At 46.4% G+C, this 18,064-nt stretch overlaps 2 protein-coding genes across 2 annotated transcripts in view; one reads left to right on the top strand and one right to left on the bottom strand.

Annotated features, from left to right (window-relative positions):
• TAF6L (TATA-box binding protein associated factor 6 like) overlaps positions 1–18,064 on the top strand; it is a 180,559-nt gene that overhangs the window by 101,059 nt on the left and 61,436 nt on the right. The gene's annotated exons all lie outside the window — the stretch shown is intronic.
• On the bottom strand, positions 4,623–17,383 carry HNRNPUL2 (heterogeneous nuclear ribonucleoprotein U like 2). The gene is made up of 14 exons (XM_001116183.5): positions 16,785–17,383; positions 14,512–14,647; positions 14,137–14,213; positions 13,809–13,948; positions 13,036–13,126; positions 12,824–12,936; positions 12,343–12,606; positions 12,046–12,168; positions 11,508–11,636; positions 10,250–10,418; positions 6,865–7,065; positions 5,734–5,807; positions 5,369–5,476; positions 4,623–5,246 (listed from the first exon to the last, which is right to left on the bottom strand). Exons 1-14 carry the CDS (start codon positions 17,320–17,322, stop codon positions 5,166–5,168), a joined length of 2,244 nt encoding a protein of 747 aa, XP_001116183.3. The 5' UTR covers positions 17,323–17,383; the 3' UTR covers positions 4,623–5,165.

Below are 18,064 nucleotides of genomic sequence, written 5' to 3'. Positions count from 1 at the left end.
TAGAACTGGGGCTTGTTTTTACTTTCATTTTCCCCTTAGGCCGACTCAGCCACATCAGCCAGAAAGCTGTGGCCCCACGCCTAATGTGCCTTGCGGGAGTCCAGCATGCTGTTTGGGCAAGGACCAAACTTAAGGCTTAACATGTCATGGTCATCTCCAGGACTCAAACATGGCGGAGGTTGACGAACACCAGAATGCCTCCTAGACTCTTTTCCTTCCAAGGGTGCACAGAGCCGAGATGGGACCAGGGCCAAAGCAAAGAACGTAACAATCCCAGTATGTGTGCTCCTCGTAGAGTCAAGGTCCCCTAAACTCAGGGACGCATCCTTCTGAGGAAAAGTCTGGGCTAGCTGTTTTGTGCCTGGATATACTTTGGGAAGGGAGGCTGCTTTGAAATAGTAGGGACAGCTGATTACCTCCAGCTTCCAGGTACCTTTGCACAGAAGACAGCAAAGTGGAGAGAGGAAACCAAAGGAAGAAAGGGTGTTATCACCAGCAACTGAACTTAGCCTCCTCCTAAGGATATTTTCATGAATTCCAGGGACTCCCAAGCAGCTTTTTACTGTTGATGGCAACTTCTGAGCTCTAAGTCCTGGAGAGCTTCTAATTAATTCCCTCATCCTAGAGATGAACAAACAGAAAAGTTTGCCCTCCTGGAGTGGGATCCTACCCCCATTCTGTTGAGGAGGAGCCTCAGTTCCTTCTTGGCACCGTGAAAATTCCAGGAAGGATCAATCAGATCCGTTTTAATCCCTGTATCCTGACAATGGCACATATCAGGCACCCAAATACCCAATGAATGGATTGTACTGTACATGCTTAAATGACAAATGCGGCAATGGCAGGGACCAAGCACCTTGCTTCCTCGTCCCTACTGTATCACGGTGTTGGGCAAATTCCAGGGGAGTAAGTCTAATTTTCCACAACAGCTCAGACATGATTTTAAAAAAAAAAAAAAAATTGGAGTGTTTAATAAATGTAACCTTGATTTTTAAAAAAGCTGCTGTTGGGCCAGGTGTGGTGGCTCACACCTGTAATCCCAGCACTTTGGGATGCCGAGGCGGGCAGATCATCTGAGGTCAGGAGTTCCAGACCAGCCTGGCCAACATGGTGGAAACCGTCTCTACTAAAAATACAAAAATTAGCCAGTGTGGTGGCGGGTACCTGTAATCCCAGCTATTTGGGAGGCCGAGGTAGGGAATCACTTGAACCAGGGAGGCAGAGGATGCGGTGAGCCGAGATCGCGCCACTGCACTCCAGCCTGGGCAACAAGAGCGAAACTCCATCTCAAAAAAAAAAAAAAAAACCAACAACGAAAAAACAAAGCGCCTCTCTTCAGTTTTTCTGCACACTCTATGTTCCTACCCATCAGATTATAACTGCAAGGCTGCAGCACTAGTTGGGAAAAAGGGGTTTAAGAAGTTACTAGAGACCAGGTATGAGCTATGATTAACCACTTAAAAAAATGATTAATTAGCTCTAACAGCAACTTTAAATGTCCTAAAGAATAGATGGCTACCAAAATCAAGGGTGGCCTAAAGGGTACAAAGCCGTAAACCCAGGTATCTGAATCTGTGTCACATAGAAGGTGGGACTTAGAGCATTATCTATATCAATACTACTACCCCTTCAGAACACTGGGTGTCATGAGTTGTGGTATCTGAGCTTTAAGACCCTGACCATTTATTAGAAACCGCTGTTAGGATCAGTTCAGTGCTAATAAATGGTGGCTGGGAGCGGTGGCTCACACCTGTAATCCCAGCACTTTGGGAGACCAAGGCGGGCAGATCACGAGGTCAGGAGTTCAAGACCAGCCTGGCCAATATGGTAAAACCCTGTCTTTACTAGAAAAAAAAAAATTAGCTGGGCCTGGTGGCACACATGTGTAGTCCTAGCTACTTGGGAGGCTGAAGCAGAAAAATCGCTTGAACCCAGGAGGCTGAGGTTGCAGTGAACAGAGCGCATGCCACTGCACTCCAGCCTAGGTAACGGAGCGAGGATCCGTCTCAAAAAAAAAAAAAAAAAAAAAAAAAAAAAAAAAAAAGCAATGATGCTGTTGTAAATTTAACTTATTGTCTCATTCTCCAAATTCACTGGAAAATAACCCCCATCAAACTTCTGTTGGATGAGTGGGCTTTCCCCCTAGCAGTAATTATTCATTCATATACTTATTTGGCTCCACAACGGAACTTTACATTTTAACTTCAAGCATCCAACTGGTTTTTGCATAGACCAAATACAAAGGTCATGAGTTATAATTTATTTTCTTATACTTCAATGGCTCAACTCTTGGCCTAAGCAAGTACTAAATAAGACTAATAACTACCCACCCATGTCAACTGACTGCATGGCTGGCTCCCAAGTGAAGGCATGGTAGAATAGGGAGGGAACGGCAGCCACCATGCAAGAGAGTCCTCCTTGGTTGGAGCCCATGCAACCTGAGAAAGAGGCATTAAAACATGAATAAATAACCCAATGACACCCTCCGCCCCAGTCAGTGCAGCCACAGGAGATAGGGTGAATTCAATCCAAATGGTTATTTATTCTAAAACTGGAAGCTACTTTGCCTACATTTTCGCCAGAATGGTGTAATGAGAACAGGGGAGGAAAAAGTTACAGATGTAAACAATGACACAGTTACATTTTTTTTTAAATGGTAAAACCCTTTTTTACTGGCCACTTCCAAGAATGCTTTACAGGTTGTGCAAAAACATTTACAGGCTCCATGTGGTGTTTTTCTCACAAGCTTTCCTGTCTACAACTACAACAGACGTCTGATAAAACACAAAAAGTGTTCTAAGGAAAACAAGGCTACGGATTCCTCTGGTTACCATAATCCACATTTTCCCCCTTAACAAAGTTTTTCATAATAAAAAGACAGAAACAAAACCCAGACATCTACTGTTGTTGCAAATGATCTCTTGAACTAAACCAACAAGGATGTGGCAGTTTCACTTTCCACCCACCTAGAAAAAGTTTTGTAAAAAAGATGACTTTCTAGTGTCAAATATCAACAGCAAGTACCTCTCCTAATCCCTGCTGGGAAAAAACCTAACTTGATTTAGTTTAGTCCCCTTGCCCCTGAGGGCCCTAGCATCCCCATCCATGTCACAGACTACAAGAAAGATGCTATTCGCAGGACTAAACATCTGAAAAGGGGTGGCAGCCACTACCTCAGGAAATTCAATTTTCTATTATAACATAATCTTGCCCTAAGGGAATTTCTTTGGGCTCGTTTTTACCTCCTTGCCTTGACATTATAAGCAAAGCTTTCTCAAACTCCCTTAATAATAATACAAAGTTAATGTATTACAGAAAAATTCATGCAATCACTCCACTGCCACACACAAATCCATTTGAGGACACTGCAGGGAAGCAGTGCCAAGAGAAAGGACATGACTATGAGAAAGCAAACGTATCTCCTACTAGCCCTGTTCCAGCCTTGGGGTCAGAGGTATTTGGGTGGAAGGGTGTGTCATGACAGACAGAGACACTGGAAGGCAGAATAAGGGTCTGTACACCTGAACAAGGGCTGCAGGGCAGTAACAGTGGGAGGAGGAGAGGAAGACCAAATCAGCACACAATTTTAAAGAGAGCTGCCCAGGTGAGGAAATGGAAGTGAAGCATTTTCTAGTGGCACAACCCAGATTTTCTCACTAGGAAGTGCTGCAGTATGTGGTGTCTGCTGAGTAAGCTCTCGGCTGACAGTGCTGAGCAGAAGGATGAATAAAAACTGAAGCTAGACAATGGAAAAGCATTCCATATCCCACCCATATTCTTGAACCCAGCAACCTACAGCTGTCTATCAAGAACTGGGAGGATATTGGTAAAGTCACAAATGAAACTATCCCAAATGAAGTCTCTTGGCTAGAGGCCTCTCTGGGGACACACAGGGAAAGCGCCCCAAAAGGAATTTTGTTTCTAGAAGTCAGGAAGGGGTGCTCCCTTTCACACGCACATTTACACACGTTCACACTCACTCTTCCCAAGGTTCAGCAGCCCCACTGAGCTGCCTCCCGCCCCCCACCCTCCCCTCTTCTATCCACTCTCTACCTGTGTATCAAAAAAACCAGCAGGGCACAAGCCCTCCACACTGTAGAAAATAGTTGCTAGTTGCTATTCTCAGCACCTGGGCCTGGAAGCCCACACCACAGGATTCACCTATATACATATCCCGCTGCAGTGAAAAGAATCCTGCTGTGTTTTCGTGTGAGCTGAAACCCTGAGAAACGTTCCTTCTCTCGCACTGTAAGAGGACACTCTAACAGGGATGATTTCAGAGACCTCCCACCTCTTTCAACCTTGGAAGACAGAGACTAGAGACTGGCAAATCATAATCTTCAGGCTGAGGGCTGCAATCCCATTCTCCCCAAGATTTTATGGGAATTAATCAATGTGTTTATAGAGGGGGCAGGCTATTCTGCTCTGCAATCAAGGACAGTCCCCAGGCTTTCTTGGCCTGGGAATCCTGCATAATAGAACCACCCGCTGGCAGTCTCCATGCCTCAGCCAAACAGCACAAAGGCACAGGAAAATGGAGAGTTGGGACACTGTAAGCCTCCCAGCCCACCAGACCACATATCCCAAAAGGGAAAGGTCGGTAAAGAAAATACAAACGGTTAGTTGGTGCAAGTGATTGATAAGAGCCAATCGTTTATTTTCACTGCCCCAGTCACAAGCTCTCCCCCGTCCCGACTCCTGCCTGCTCCTACCTGCTGTGGAGAGCACCCTCGCACTGCCTCCCCACCCTCCCCACACCACCTCATCACTCTCCTTTACTTGGCTGCCAGTCCAGCTGCCTCAGAATGTCAGAAGGGTGCCATTTTCAGTTCTTTTCCTGTCTGACTGCAGGGTATAGAACAGGCAGCCCTAAGTGCTGCTTTCTGCGCAAATGTTTTTTGATTACAAATCTCTAACTAGGTTTGAAATGTTTTATAGAATAAGACAATATTCTTTTCAACAAACTTTAAAAAAAATGTACAGTTTCGTTGTTTCCACCTCCCCCCTCCCCCACCCCTGCTTGAGCACCCTCCCCCCCCACCACCCCTCCCCGGCAGCTCAGCCCCACCCCGACAGCCCCTGTTTTCCTTGGTTGTGTTTTGCGGGGGTGCCTGGCACCCCCAGAGATTCAGCTTCATGGCTGACAGGTGACCATGGCAGGGGCTTCACCGATACCCTTGGTAACCGTAGTAGTTCCTGTAGTATCGGTCTCTGTCCTGGGGGTGGTGGTAGTAGTAACTCTGCCACTAGAAGAGAGGGGAAACCCCATCACTTGGAGCCAGAGCTGGCTGAGGATGAAGAGGCACAACATTCATCCTTCTGCTCCTGCCCCCCGTTCACCCTGTATCTATCCCAAGATGATACTCACATCCCGATTGTATTGTCTGTAATAGTCTCTGTATCTGTTGTACTCATAATCTCGCCCGTAAAATCGATCATAGTCTCCCCTGTATCGATCATAGAAATTACGGTAACCCTGAGAAAGGAAAAGAAAAAGGAGTGAAGATTTATGGGTTTTTGGCAGCATGACCCACTGCGACCCCCTTTTAAATGGGACACATCTTAGCTCGATATTATAAATTGGTTTAATTTTCCCACAGTAAATCTTCCAGAACATATTAAATGGGCAAAACCCTAAGCCCTAAGAAAACAGGCAAACCACTCTGCTCCCCTAAGCCAATAGGAATGGCTCTCACAGCCCAGAGTGAGGAGCAGAAGGAGAGCTGCACTCACCCCTCTGTTTCCAGGCTGCCCCCAGTACTGCTGCCCGTAGGCCCGGTTGTCGTAGCCTCGGCGCTGCCCGCCCACTGGAAGAGAAATGGAGAGCGCGCTCAGACAGCTGGCATGGGGTCCTGGCTCCACGTCTGGGTGGAAATCAAAAAGTCGGAGCCAAAGGCAATTCTGGGGGAATATGAGGCCTGCTTCGGCCAGGCTCACGTATGTTAATTAAAGCACCAGCCAGGAGCTTTTAAAAAGTCTGAGGGGGGAGGGCAGAGGAACAGAGACACAAGAAAACCAAGCCACTTTGTTTTTGAACCTCCCCAATTCCTGTAAAACATTTAAGATGGCAAAAGGATACATGGCAGAGTTAGAAACATAAAGAAAAACTGCCATTCATAGAATCGCAGACTTTCAGCCCTGGAAGGGATTTCAGATGTCATATAACCCATACCTATCATTTTATGCAAAAGAAACAAAGTTTCTGTCATCAGCTCCTCAAGGGCGGGAACTGTCAGCATTTACAGTACCTAGCACATAGCAGGCACTCGAAAATTCTGCTGACTTAACAGTGACACACACACACACACACATTTTTAAAGAGCAGTGAATGCACACTGGGGTTTTAACTGACAAACTAGACATTCAGGGGGAAATTAATTCTACTAATAGCCTAACTTGCTTGGTTAACTTCCTCCCCCGATAAAAAACACTGAATAAAGCATTCACTTTCTTGTCTATACAGTTAGGATGATCGAAATGACAGAGGAGCAAGAAAACTGAAGATGAGAATCTGATTTAACTGCACAAATCCTTCAGATAGGAACAGTGACACTGCGAACCCATGTGTTAAAATGAAAACTAGACAGATGAGAGAGCCCAAGCATTGCTTTTCAAAGAAACAAATACTTTTGTGAAAAGTAATTCTTTTTTTAAAAAGAGGATTTTTGTTGTCAAAGAATTATGGAAAAAGCACAAGAAAAAGGCAGGGATAAAGAACACAGGAAGAAATAAGCTCCATGAAGAAGGCACATCCCTATTGTTAATGACCTGACTTGGTTTCCTTGGCCTTCCCTTGCACATCTTGCTGTACTAAGCACAAAGAATGGACAGAAGCAGGGGGGCTGGCAGGTCCCCAGGACTCACCATAGCCTTGGCCCCGGCTTCGGTTCTGCCGGTTACGCTTGTTTCGGTTGTTTCGGCGGTTTGTCCGCTTCTCGGAGGGGGGCAGAAGCTTCCTCGCCTCCTCCTTGTACTTAGTGACAATGGGCTGAGCTTCCTCCTTCTCCAGCTCCCCATATGTCACTTCATCCATATAGTCGCATTTTTCAGGCAAAGAGAAGTTGGCTATAAGAGTAAGAGAGAAGCTTGTGGGCCTGAAAAGTGCATAGATGGGTAAGAACTCATTACGAAAACTCTACTACAAGAAGCATATGACTTCCTATGCCTCACCTATTACTGCACAAAAATGTGCTAGGTTCATACCCACTCACATCTCAATAATGACATTAACTTTTTCTACTCTAAGTTTTCTCTAAATTGTAACAGACCCAGACAATAGATTTACAAGTTCTCAAGTGATCTATAATAAATTAGGAGTGAACTGGGTTAAAGTTTCTTATCAGGACAGAAGCAGGTAACCAGAGGCTAAAAGTAACTGAGAAAGTTTTGGTGTTGGTCAGATAAGATGCTAAGAAATAACATTTTAAAAAGAGACTCAGTGATGGCCAGGCATGGTGGCTCGCGCCTGTAATCCCAGCATTTTGGGAGGCCAAGGCAGGCGGACGGCTTGAGGTCAGGAGTTCGAGACCAGCCTGGCCAACATGGTGAAACCCTGTCTCTACTAAAAATACAAAAATTAGCCAGGCATGGTGGCATGCGCCTGTAATCCCAGCTACTCGGGAGGCTGAGTGCCACTGCACTCTGGCCTTAGTGACAGAACAGAGACTCAATGAGAAACTGACCCAAGCCTAAAGGCATCTGCTCATCTATACAAGAAAAGAAGACAAGAGTAAAAGGGCTCTCATTTACCACCTGTCCATGATAGGCCAGCACATCTGCCAGTCTCTGGACGTCAAGTTCAGAAGCTGAGTCCCCGTGGAAATTCAGTTCAATGGGGCTCTTGTGATTCTTAGATGAATACACTTGGCCCTCAGTTTTATAAAACTGAGCTACATTTCTCTGAGTGCCTAAGTATGAGTTATAGACTGGCATAGTTCATTCTGAGTAAACTCTGAGGATCTGGCTCATAGATGTGCAAACCAGTTCCCATGCCTGGGGAATTATCAGGATTTGAAGAGCAAACAGTTGATAGAGTAGGTGGGATGTCAGGAACTAAAGGCAGCAAGGGGAAAAAAAATCACATTTTAACGGAATAGTAGGAGGATCAATCAAAATATTAATATTTCTTTCTTGTGTAGACATTACTGTCTTATGTATTGCATTACAGACTTCAGCCAAATTAACAAACAAAACATAAACATAATGTGATACCAGAAATCAAGTTACACCAATGAGATCATTCACTCCAACTGCTATATTTTAATTCGAACCACAATAATCTCTCCCTGCAGCCAGGCGCGGTGGCACACACCTGTAATCCTAGCACTTTGGGAGGCCGAGATGCGGTGGATCACCTGAGGTCAGGAGTTTGAGACCAGCCCGATCAACATGGCGAAACCCCGTCTCTACTAAAAGTACAAAAATTAGCTGGGCGGGTGCCTGTAATCCCAGCTACTCAAGAGGCTCAGGCAGGAGAATCGCTTGAACCTGTGAGGCAGAGGTTGCAGTGAGCCGAGATCGTGCCACTGCACTCCAGCCTAGGTGACAACAGGGAGACTCTCAAAAAAAAAAAAAAAAAAAAAAAGCAGCCAGGCGCGGTGGCTCAAGCCTGTAATCCCAGCACTTTGGGAGGCCGAGACGGGTGGATCACGACGTCAGGAGATCGAGACCATCCTGGCTAATACGGTGAAACCCCGTCTCTACTAAAAATACAAAAAAAAAAACTAGCCGGGCGAGGTGGCGGGCGCCTGTAGTCCCAGCTACTCGGGAGGCTGAGGCAGGAGAATGCGTAAACCCGGGAGGCGGAGCTTGCAGTGAGCTGAGATCCGGCCACTGCACTCCAGCCTGGGCGACAGAGCAGGACTCCGTCTCAATAAAAAAAAGAAAAAAAAAAAAAAAGCAGAGTAAGAAATATAGACAAACAGTAGATGTACCAGAAATATTTACTTAACAAATAACTGATTCACAGAAGCCTCTCCGTTGAGTTTAAATCACCCTACGGTCACTATTTTCCTTTCTTCTTCTTTTTTTTTTTTGAGATGGGAGTCTCCCTCTGTTCAGGCTGGAGTGCAGTGGCACAATCTCAGCTCACTACAACCTCCACTTCCCGGGTTCAAGCAATTCTCTGCCTCAGCCTCCCAAGTAGCTGTGATTACAAGTGCCCACCACCATGCTTGACTAATTTTTTTTGTATTTTTAGTAAAGACAGGGTTCCACCATCTTGGTCAGGCTGGTCGTGAGCTCCTGACCTTGTGATCCACCAGCCTCAGCCTCCCAAAGTGCTGGGATTAGAGACATCAGTCACCGCGCCCGGCTCACTATTTCCCTTTCTGTATCTTTTTCAAAACGAGTCAAGGCGGCTGGGTGCAGCCGCTTATGCCTGTAATCTCAGCACTTTGGGAGACCAAGGCAGGCAAATCAACTGAAGTCAGGAGTTCCAAGACCAGCCTGGGCAATATGATGAAACACCGTCTCTACTAAAAACACAAAAATTAGCTAGGCATGGTGGCACATGCTTGTAATCTCAGCTACTTGGGAGGCTGAAGCAAGAGGATCGCCTGAACCCAGGAGGTAGATGTTGCAGTGAGCTGAGATCACACCACTGCACTCCAAGCTGGGCAACGGGGTGACACTCTGTCTCAAAACCAAACCAAACCAAACCAAACCAAACCAAACCAAACCAAAACAAACCAAGAAAACAATGAGTCAAGGGGTTACTGCTTCTCTCTGCTCATTCATTCACCTACAAGTGCTTGTAACCATTAAGTTCCTCTTTAGATTTATATTTTAGATGTAGAGTGTCACTCCAGGTGCTAAGAGGCTTCAATAAGGTGTGCACTGACCAGGGATAAAATCTCTTTAACTTGTACAATTTTAGCCCACTGCTATGGTTTGAGTTATGTCCCACCAAAGTACAAGTGTTGGAAACTTAATCCCCAATGAGCAGTGTTGAAAGGGTGGGACTTTTAATGTGAGCTGGTCATGAGGGTTCCATCCTCATGAATAGATTAATGCCGTTATCGTGAGAGCAGCTTTGTTATAAAAGCAAGTTCTCTCACATTTGCCCTCTTGCCTTTTGCCCTCCTGCCACAGAATGATGCAGCAAAAAGGACCTCATCAGATGCCAGTGCTGTGCTCTTGGACTTCCCAGCCTCCAGAACCATGAGGGAAATAAACCTCTATTACATTTGTAAATTACAAAGTCTGTGATATTCTGTTATAGCAGCAGAAAATGGACTAAGACACCCACCTTTCATCTCCAGCATTATAGATTCAGGCACATCATCTCCCTCTACTTCCTTCCTCAATTCCAGCCTCTTCTTCCAGTCTTCCTCATTAGGGACAACCACCACCACTTTCCGAGAGAAGGTCTTGAACAGTAATAGCTTCCGCCGTTGGCCAGAATTGTACACATTACACTAAGAACAGGAGGAATAACTGATGTTTTGGAAGAAAATTATCACTCAAATTTAACCAAAAGAATCAGTATCAGCCAGGCACAGTGGCTCACGCCTGTAATCCTAGCACTTCGGGAGGCCAAGGTGGGCAGATCATCTCAGGTCAGGAGTTCAAGACCAGCCTGGCCAACATGGTGAAACCTCATCTCTACTAAAATACAGAAATTAACTGGGCATGATGGCGGGTGCTGTAATCCCAGCTACTCGGGAGACTGAGACGGGAGAATCGCTTGAACCCGGGAGATGGTGGTTGCAGTGAGCCGAGATTGCACCACCGCACTCCAGCCTGGGTGGTGGCTGAGCAATATTCCATCTTCAAAAAAACAAAAAAGGCCGGGTGCGATGGCTCAAGCCTGTAATCCTGTAATCCCAGCACTTTGGGAGGCTGAGGCAGGTGGATCATGAGGTCAGGAAATCAAGGCCAACCTGGCTAACACGGTGAAACCCTGTCTCTACTAAAAATACAAAAAATTAGCCAGGCATGGTGGCGGGCGCCAGTAGTCCTAGCTACTCCGGAGGCTGAGGCAGGAGAATAGTGTGAACCTGGGAGGTGGAGCTTGCAGCGAGCCGAGATCGCACCACTGCACTCCGGCCTGGGCAACAGAGCGAGACCCCATCTCCAAAAAAAAAAAAAAAAAAAGACTCAGTATCTTTGGTAACTCAGAAGACATGAGATGAGGGATCAATACACATGATCTTCTTTAACTTTTCAAACTACGTGACAGGTATTATCCTGTTTTGCTCATCAGGGAAACTGAGGTTCACAGAGGATAAAGGACTTATCCAAATTACAAACCAGAATGTGGTGGAACCAGGAATTCAAATGAGTTCCAACTCTTTCCATTGTTTTTATTACATGTTTTAGAGCCTGGGTCCATATATTTTCAGGTAAAAACACTAATCAGGGGTACCCCTGAGTTCAAAAAACATTGCAACCATTAACACACAACCAGATGATCATAATTAGGTAAGCTGATTCTGTTCCTTAATTCAGTCTCTCTTTATATACACACCCCACATTGACTCTAGGCAATTTTATCAGTTTAATACCTGATCAAGAATAAAGTTCCTCTTTGTCCGGGAAGCAATCTGGACCAGCTTACTAAGGCACTGGGAGGCTTGCTGAACTAAAAGGTCTCGGCTTTTGGGGTCCATCTCTGGCTCCTCGAGCCCCTTCATCTGATTAGTTTGAGAAGTGGTGAAAAAAAAAAACACACAAGTTATATATCAAGTTAGAGCCCAAGAGTCACTGGTACATGTCACCTCTTCAAATACTGAATCTATGATATCATTCTATTCCTGTTCTTCGGTGCTGTGAATGTTGTCCATTTCCTGCAGTAGTCATTTCCAGTCTTAACCTGGATGTATTTCAGATCTTATGTGCTTTCAGAAATGTGACAACACAGCAAAGAAAAACAAAAATAAACCCACCTAAAACACATAGAGAGAAAAATCTCATTTCTCTATTTATGGGACCCTTGTTCTCAGACACCCGAAACTAACTCTCCATTAAAGATAGGTTATAAGAGTCTCTTGGTATGTGAAGAGCAAATACTGTATCTGACAAATATCCCCAACAGCAACTAACCCTCATTTGATTGAGCACAGTCTCAGCTCCCAGGACATTATATCTTTTCTCAGGGTTTTCTTTTGCGTATTTCAGTGCCCACTGGGTCTTTCCAGATCCCGGTAGTCCCACCATCAGAATAACCTGCAAAACACAGAACCAGAAATATAATGAAAGATAAGTGAGGGTCATGTTTATCAAATCCAATTTAAGAACATTCTCCCATTCCTGTTTGGTAATGCTCTGAGACCTGGGAGAGCATATGCACCCACCTCTGCAAAGCATACAACCTCAGTGTTTGTATACTGTTTGGCATACCTCACATTCCTCTATGGTCTTGGGAGGGACTGCAGTGCGCACACGCTCCTCAACAGGCACAGCATGAATGAACACAAACTCTTCTGGTGGTGGGAAGAAGGGCTCCTCCTTCTGACCAAAGTTTAATTCTACAACACAATTTTTGCAGAGGACATGGGGTAGAAGGGCCCGGTCTGCCAGGGATTCCTTGTTGATCCAGAACGCCACACCTAGGTCTTCTCCATTCTTGGAGAAGGAAAGTTCTACTTCTTCAGTCTCAAAATTCTACAATGACAAAGGACAAGAGCACTTATTGGCTGACAAGGCTTCAGGTTGATTAAACTTTACAATTTAATCTTTTTTCACACAGACTGCTGCACAATGTAACTAAGCGAGCCACGCATCATATGCATAAAAGCCAATAGTTGATGGGAAGCACAGTGAATTCCCAGTGCCCTCTATCCACTCCTTGTTATGACCCGCGACTTTCAGGAGCACTCACAGCAAAGCAGCCAATAACATCATTCTCCCCAAAAGTCTGGCCAAATTCCTCAAACTGTCCATTTTCTGCCTTGAGTCCTCGTCCATCGAAACCGTAAGAGAATTCATCTTCACCTAGAATAGTCAACAAATTAGTTACCTACATCCGGACTTGCCACAGAGTAAGCAATATGGTAGTAAACACTAATGAAGAAGTTAAAGAAATAACCTTACCAAGCTGTGGACGGGAAAAATCAACAGACCACCCAACTCGAAGGAGAGAGACCTCCGTGCAGCCTTCTTTCATTGGGAGATTCTGGGTTACCTGGCCAAGTCAGAAAGGGAACTATTAGATATTGTGACCAACTGAGTAGCAAACTCGGAGTTAGAAAGACACGATTTTTATACAAACTGAAAACGACAATTATCTCAACATCAGAATAACAGTCACTGAACTGAAAGCCACAGGGATCAATTTCTTGGTTACTGAAACTAAGGTTCTTGTTAAAGCACAGTGCTTTTACCTACCTGCACTAATAAAAGCCTGATTGGACAGAAGTCCAGTATACATAGGTAGTAGTTTAATGAATAAATGAAAGGTCTTTTAAAAAAAATCTTTGTTCCTCAGCCAGGTGTGGTAGCTCACGCCTATAATCCCACCACTTTGGGAGGCCAAGGCGGGCGGATCACCTGAGGTCGGGAGTTCCAGACCAGCCTGACCAACATGGAGAAACCCCATCTCTACTAAGAATACAAAATTAGCCAGGTGTGGTGGTGCATGCCTGTAATCCTAGCTGCTACTTGAGAGGCTGAGGCAGGAGAATCACTTGAACCTGGGAGGCAGAGGCTGTGGTAAGCCGAGATGGTGCCATTGGACTCCAGCCTGAGTAACAAGAGCGAAACTCCGTCTCAAAAAAATAAATAAATAAATAAATAATAATATTTTTTTTCTCCCTAAGAACTGTAACTATCCAGGAATAAATGAATGAATGGTCTTAATGAGCTACCTTTGCCTCAAAGCAGACTTTTCCCTTTGTCACTCCGTAAGTACTCCTTGCCCCAGACCAAAGGGTGGGGAACTTCTCTGAGAAAAGGGGCTGCCCTCCATAGCGGTCTTTGCTCACTTGAAAATGCAGATCCGAGGTATCTGTAAAGAAAGAAGCAATCAGTTTACTCCAATGTCCAATACTTGTAAGCTACCAACAGAGCACAAGTGTAGCCAGTTGTTGAAGTGGATACAAAGTCTCATAGAATTTATAGGCTATGAAGTTTTAATCTCCAAAATCACTTTTAGGAGATTAGTTAAAAACCACAATCTGTCTGCCTTATACATACACGTGTCCAGGTTCACAAGAGTTTGATCCTCCTCCTCATCTTTTGCCTCTTCTTCAGGAGGCAGTGGAGACTTTGAGCTATATATGTAAGATAGAAAAGAAACACAATGTAAACAAAGTCCTCTTCTTTGAGAGGTGTGTGTATGACATTATGTCCATTTTAAACTATCAGTGAATATCAAATCCCAGCAGACAGCTTTTTTCAATAAATGAGAAAGGGCAATAGGAGTTTCCATGGTAGATGCAATCTAAAACTCATGCCTATAAAAACCTATTCCATTTTGAATCCACCCTCCTTCCAGTCTCTCCAGTCAATACCAGGTATACCAAAATCAGAGCAGACACTCCCTTCAAGGAAAGGGACTGTTTCCCTCACCGGCTGTGGTAAGCCTCCTCTCGGAATTCATAGTAAGCTCGGCCATGTTCATCCTTCTCATCCCGCTGTCTCTTTACCCCCCGCCGCTCACCATCTGAGCCTGCTGGTTTTGACTTTTCACTATCTTGGTCATCTCCTACAAAAACGAGGGAAAGAAAATCAGCAGTTTTCATACTGGAGTGTAGAATAAGCTCAGAACTAATAGACACTAACAGGGAATCTGAGAATCTGTCTGATCAAAACAACTAGGTTATTCCCACTACATTCACAAAACATTTTATTTCTAAAGATCATCTTTCTGTCATTGGCTGTGATTTTATTTTTTAAAAAAGGGACATGGGCTAATTACAGTCAAGCAGTAGATAAAAATTGGACAATTTTTGCATTCTAAATTTATCCACTTAAATCAGGTCAAACTTGCAGATTTCCCCAACAATATGACATAAAAAATATCCCCTAGGTCTCTAAAAAAACTTCAAAGGTTAATTTGACTCTTGTCAGATCTAGATTTAAGGTAGGGAGTTAATACGTATTTTTAACACTTTTCCACAACTTCATGATACAGAGAAGCCTCAATTTTTCTTTTCCCTTTCCTGTTTTGAAATGCACAGCCAAATGGACTCAAGTGCATTAAACATAGTTGTATTTTTACCACGGACTTCTACTGAAAGTTGTAAGAGCAAACCACTAAGTCATAAAAGATCCATAAATAATACCTCATCTATACTGCACATAATTTGGGGCAGAAAGGTGGTGGTGTACATTTAGCAACATTCTCTACAAGGGGAAAAACCCTGGAATTTTTCCCTAGGCTTTTGCATTTTGCAACGCTAAGGTTTTTAATAATGATTTCTTTAAAAATCTTTTATCCTTCAATATATATATTTTTGAGATGGAGTCTTGTTCTGTCGTGCCCAGGCTGGAGTGCAGTCTTGTGATCTCGGCTCACTGCAACCTCTGCCTCCCGGGTTCAAGCCATTCTCCCGCCTCAGTCTCCCAAGAAGTTGGGATTACAGGCACCCGCCATCACGACCGGCTAATTTTTTGTATTTTTACTAGAGACAGGGTTTCACCATGTTAGCCAGCCTGGTCTCGAACTCCTGACCTCAGGTGATCCACCCGCCTGGCCTCCCAAAGTGATGGGATTACAGGCGTGAGCCACCACACCCAGCCTATCCTTCAATATTTTTATCTTCTCTTTAGGATACACATAAGTCAAAGGTTATGTAATGGGATTTTTGTTCCAGGACACAGGACAAACAATCTGCAAGTTGCATGCGATTGTTGTACAATGGGTTCAGACTCTCGGTTAGTGGCCTAAAAAAATGACTAACAAAAGAACTAAGGCCACCCACCTTATAGTAAGACTTATCCTCCCTACTCTGACATAGTGTTATGGATCAGTTGTAATCATCCAATCACTTCAAAAGAAAGGAGAAAGGTCACTAACTCCCTGGGGCAATTCTACAACACACTCTTCCACAAGCTTACTCAACGGACCCACCAGCACCTCAATCATTACCAGTCAGGAAACGAGGGACCTGAAATGTAAAAGGCTAGCACCAGGTATTCAGCAAATCTACAAACATGCCCATCCACGGACTCAGTGGGAGAATTAAAATGTAATCATAATCCAAGCAAGATAAAAACCCTAGCCAAGTAACGTTAACTAACTCTAAATGCACATGATTAACGTTTTCTCTTCACTGGTTAACTATTAAACTCGACAGTGTTACACTAGAAGCTCTCCCCTACAGCTCAAAGAAGAGCAAAGTTGGATTTTCAGATTCTCTGGCTCAAGCTCTGGTAACATGCTTTTAACTGAGCGGACTTTGACGGACTTCGATTTTCGCTTAACATTTTTACGGTGAAAAAGTTAACAGGTAGCCCAAAGGCCTGACCCTCTAACCGTGGGCCTAGTTCTCCGTGTAATCCCCAATTGCTTAGCACGTTCTCAACTAAGAAAAATATAACAAGCACCGTGGGAGACTGTTCCACAGGTAGCTCACAAGCAGTTCGCATACAAAAATCACTCACTGCCATCCACTATCACCAAGGAACCAAGTTAGGCAGGAACCTTCCTCCTGCAAAGAGTAGGACCACGAGAGGCGGCCTAACCCCTCAGAAAGGTGGGTAGAGAATGAAAGGCATTCCATCAGATGGCACTTTGAGGCAAGCGAAAGCAAGGACTCGGACCCCGCGGTGCAGGGCGGGGTGCTAGATCAGGGGAGCAGCCGGCAGGTTGGAGCCGGGCTCGGCTGCCAGCTCCTCACCCTGTTCCTCGGCGGCCTTGTCACCCGGCACCTCGGATCCCGGCGTCTCGTCCCCGCTCCGTTCCTCGGGTTCGTCTTCCTCCCCCTTACCGGGGCCCTGCTCTTCGCCACCATTTACCCCGCCTGACCCGACCGTGGTTTCCACCGGCTTCTCGGAAGCATCTGGCTCGGCTGCGGCCTCCATGGCTGCCGCCTCCGGGGGCTCCGGCGGCGGCTGCGCGGCCTGAGCCAAGGCCTGAGTAGGGGGTGGCTCCTCGTCCTCGTCCTCAAGCAGCGCCTCCTCGTCCTCCTCCTCCTCCTCTTCGTCCTCCTCCTCCTCCCCGCCCGGGCCGCCGCCCGACGCGGCCACAGGCCGAGGCTCCGCCTTGCAGGCCCCGCCGGGCCCGGCCCCGCCGCCGCCGGCCTCGTCCTCGAGCATCTCGGCGTCCAGCGCCTCCTGCAGCCGCTGCGCCAGATCCACTTTGAGGCCGCGCGAGTCCAGGCCCCGCCGCTGCAGCTCTGACCGCAGCTCGGTCACTTTCAGCCGCTTCACCTCCATCGCCGCCGCCGCCTCCTCCGCCTCCCGCCGCCTCCTCCCCTGCGAACCGTCGACCGAGTCCGACCGCGCAGGCGCCGCCGCCGCCGCCCGCCTCCGCCTCACGCGCCAGCACTAAGCCCGCGCGAGCGAGCGCACGCACGCAGGAGCGGAGGCCGCGCACGGTCCCACTGCGCAGTGTTTGCTTCTGCTTCCTCTCCCCTCCCCCTTTCGGCTCACGGAGCCCAAAACAACGCCGCGGGGAGCTGTTTCCCCTCCAGGCCTTCGGTTCCCCAGCCGCGGGCAGGCGCGCGCGGAGGACGACGGAGTTCCTCCCACTTCCTCCCGCCCCCTGGCGTCCCCGGGCCAATCGCCGCCGGTGCTTTTACCGCGCAGCCGCAGTGGAGTCCAAGACGGGCAAGGCTGGCTGCGGCTCAAGTGCCTCGTAGCACGGAAGCGTGTGCGCGCCGGTCTTTCTGTACTTCCAGCTGGGGGGTTCTGCGCAGCCGCGCGGAGCTCCCTGATGCCATTGCCCCTCCCACTACTGTTACTTCCGTCTCACTTCCAATTGCTGAGGCGTCTTAGGGGTCGCTAGCCTCTTTTTCCTACTGTCTGTGCTTGCAGCAGTAACGACAAAAAGTCAAAAGAGAATGTGTTGCAACATGTAAGCCTACTAGCAATTGTGTTTCTGGCTAGGAAGCAAAAGGACTCCCCAGAACCAAGAAATACAGTAATCACGGGCCCTCCTTTTTTCGCAACGCCTCAA

Source organism: Macaca mulatta, chromosome 14 (assembly GCF_049350105.2).
Source record: "Macaca mulatta isolate MMU2019108-1 chromosome 14, T2T-MMU8v2.0, whole genome shotgun sequence".
Classification (NCBI taxonomy): domain Eukaryota; kingdom Metazoa; phylum Chordata; class Mammalia; order Primates; family Cercopithecidae; genus Macaca; species Macaca mulatta.
This window is presented reverse-complemented; position numbering and strand designations above follow the sequence as displayed.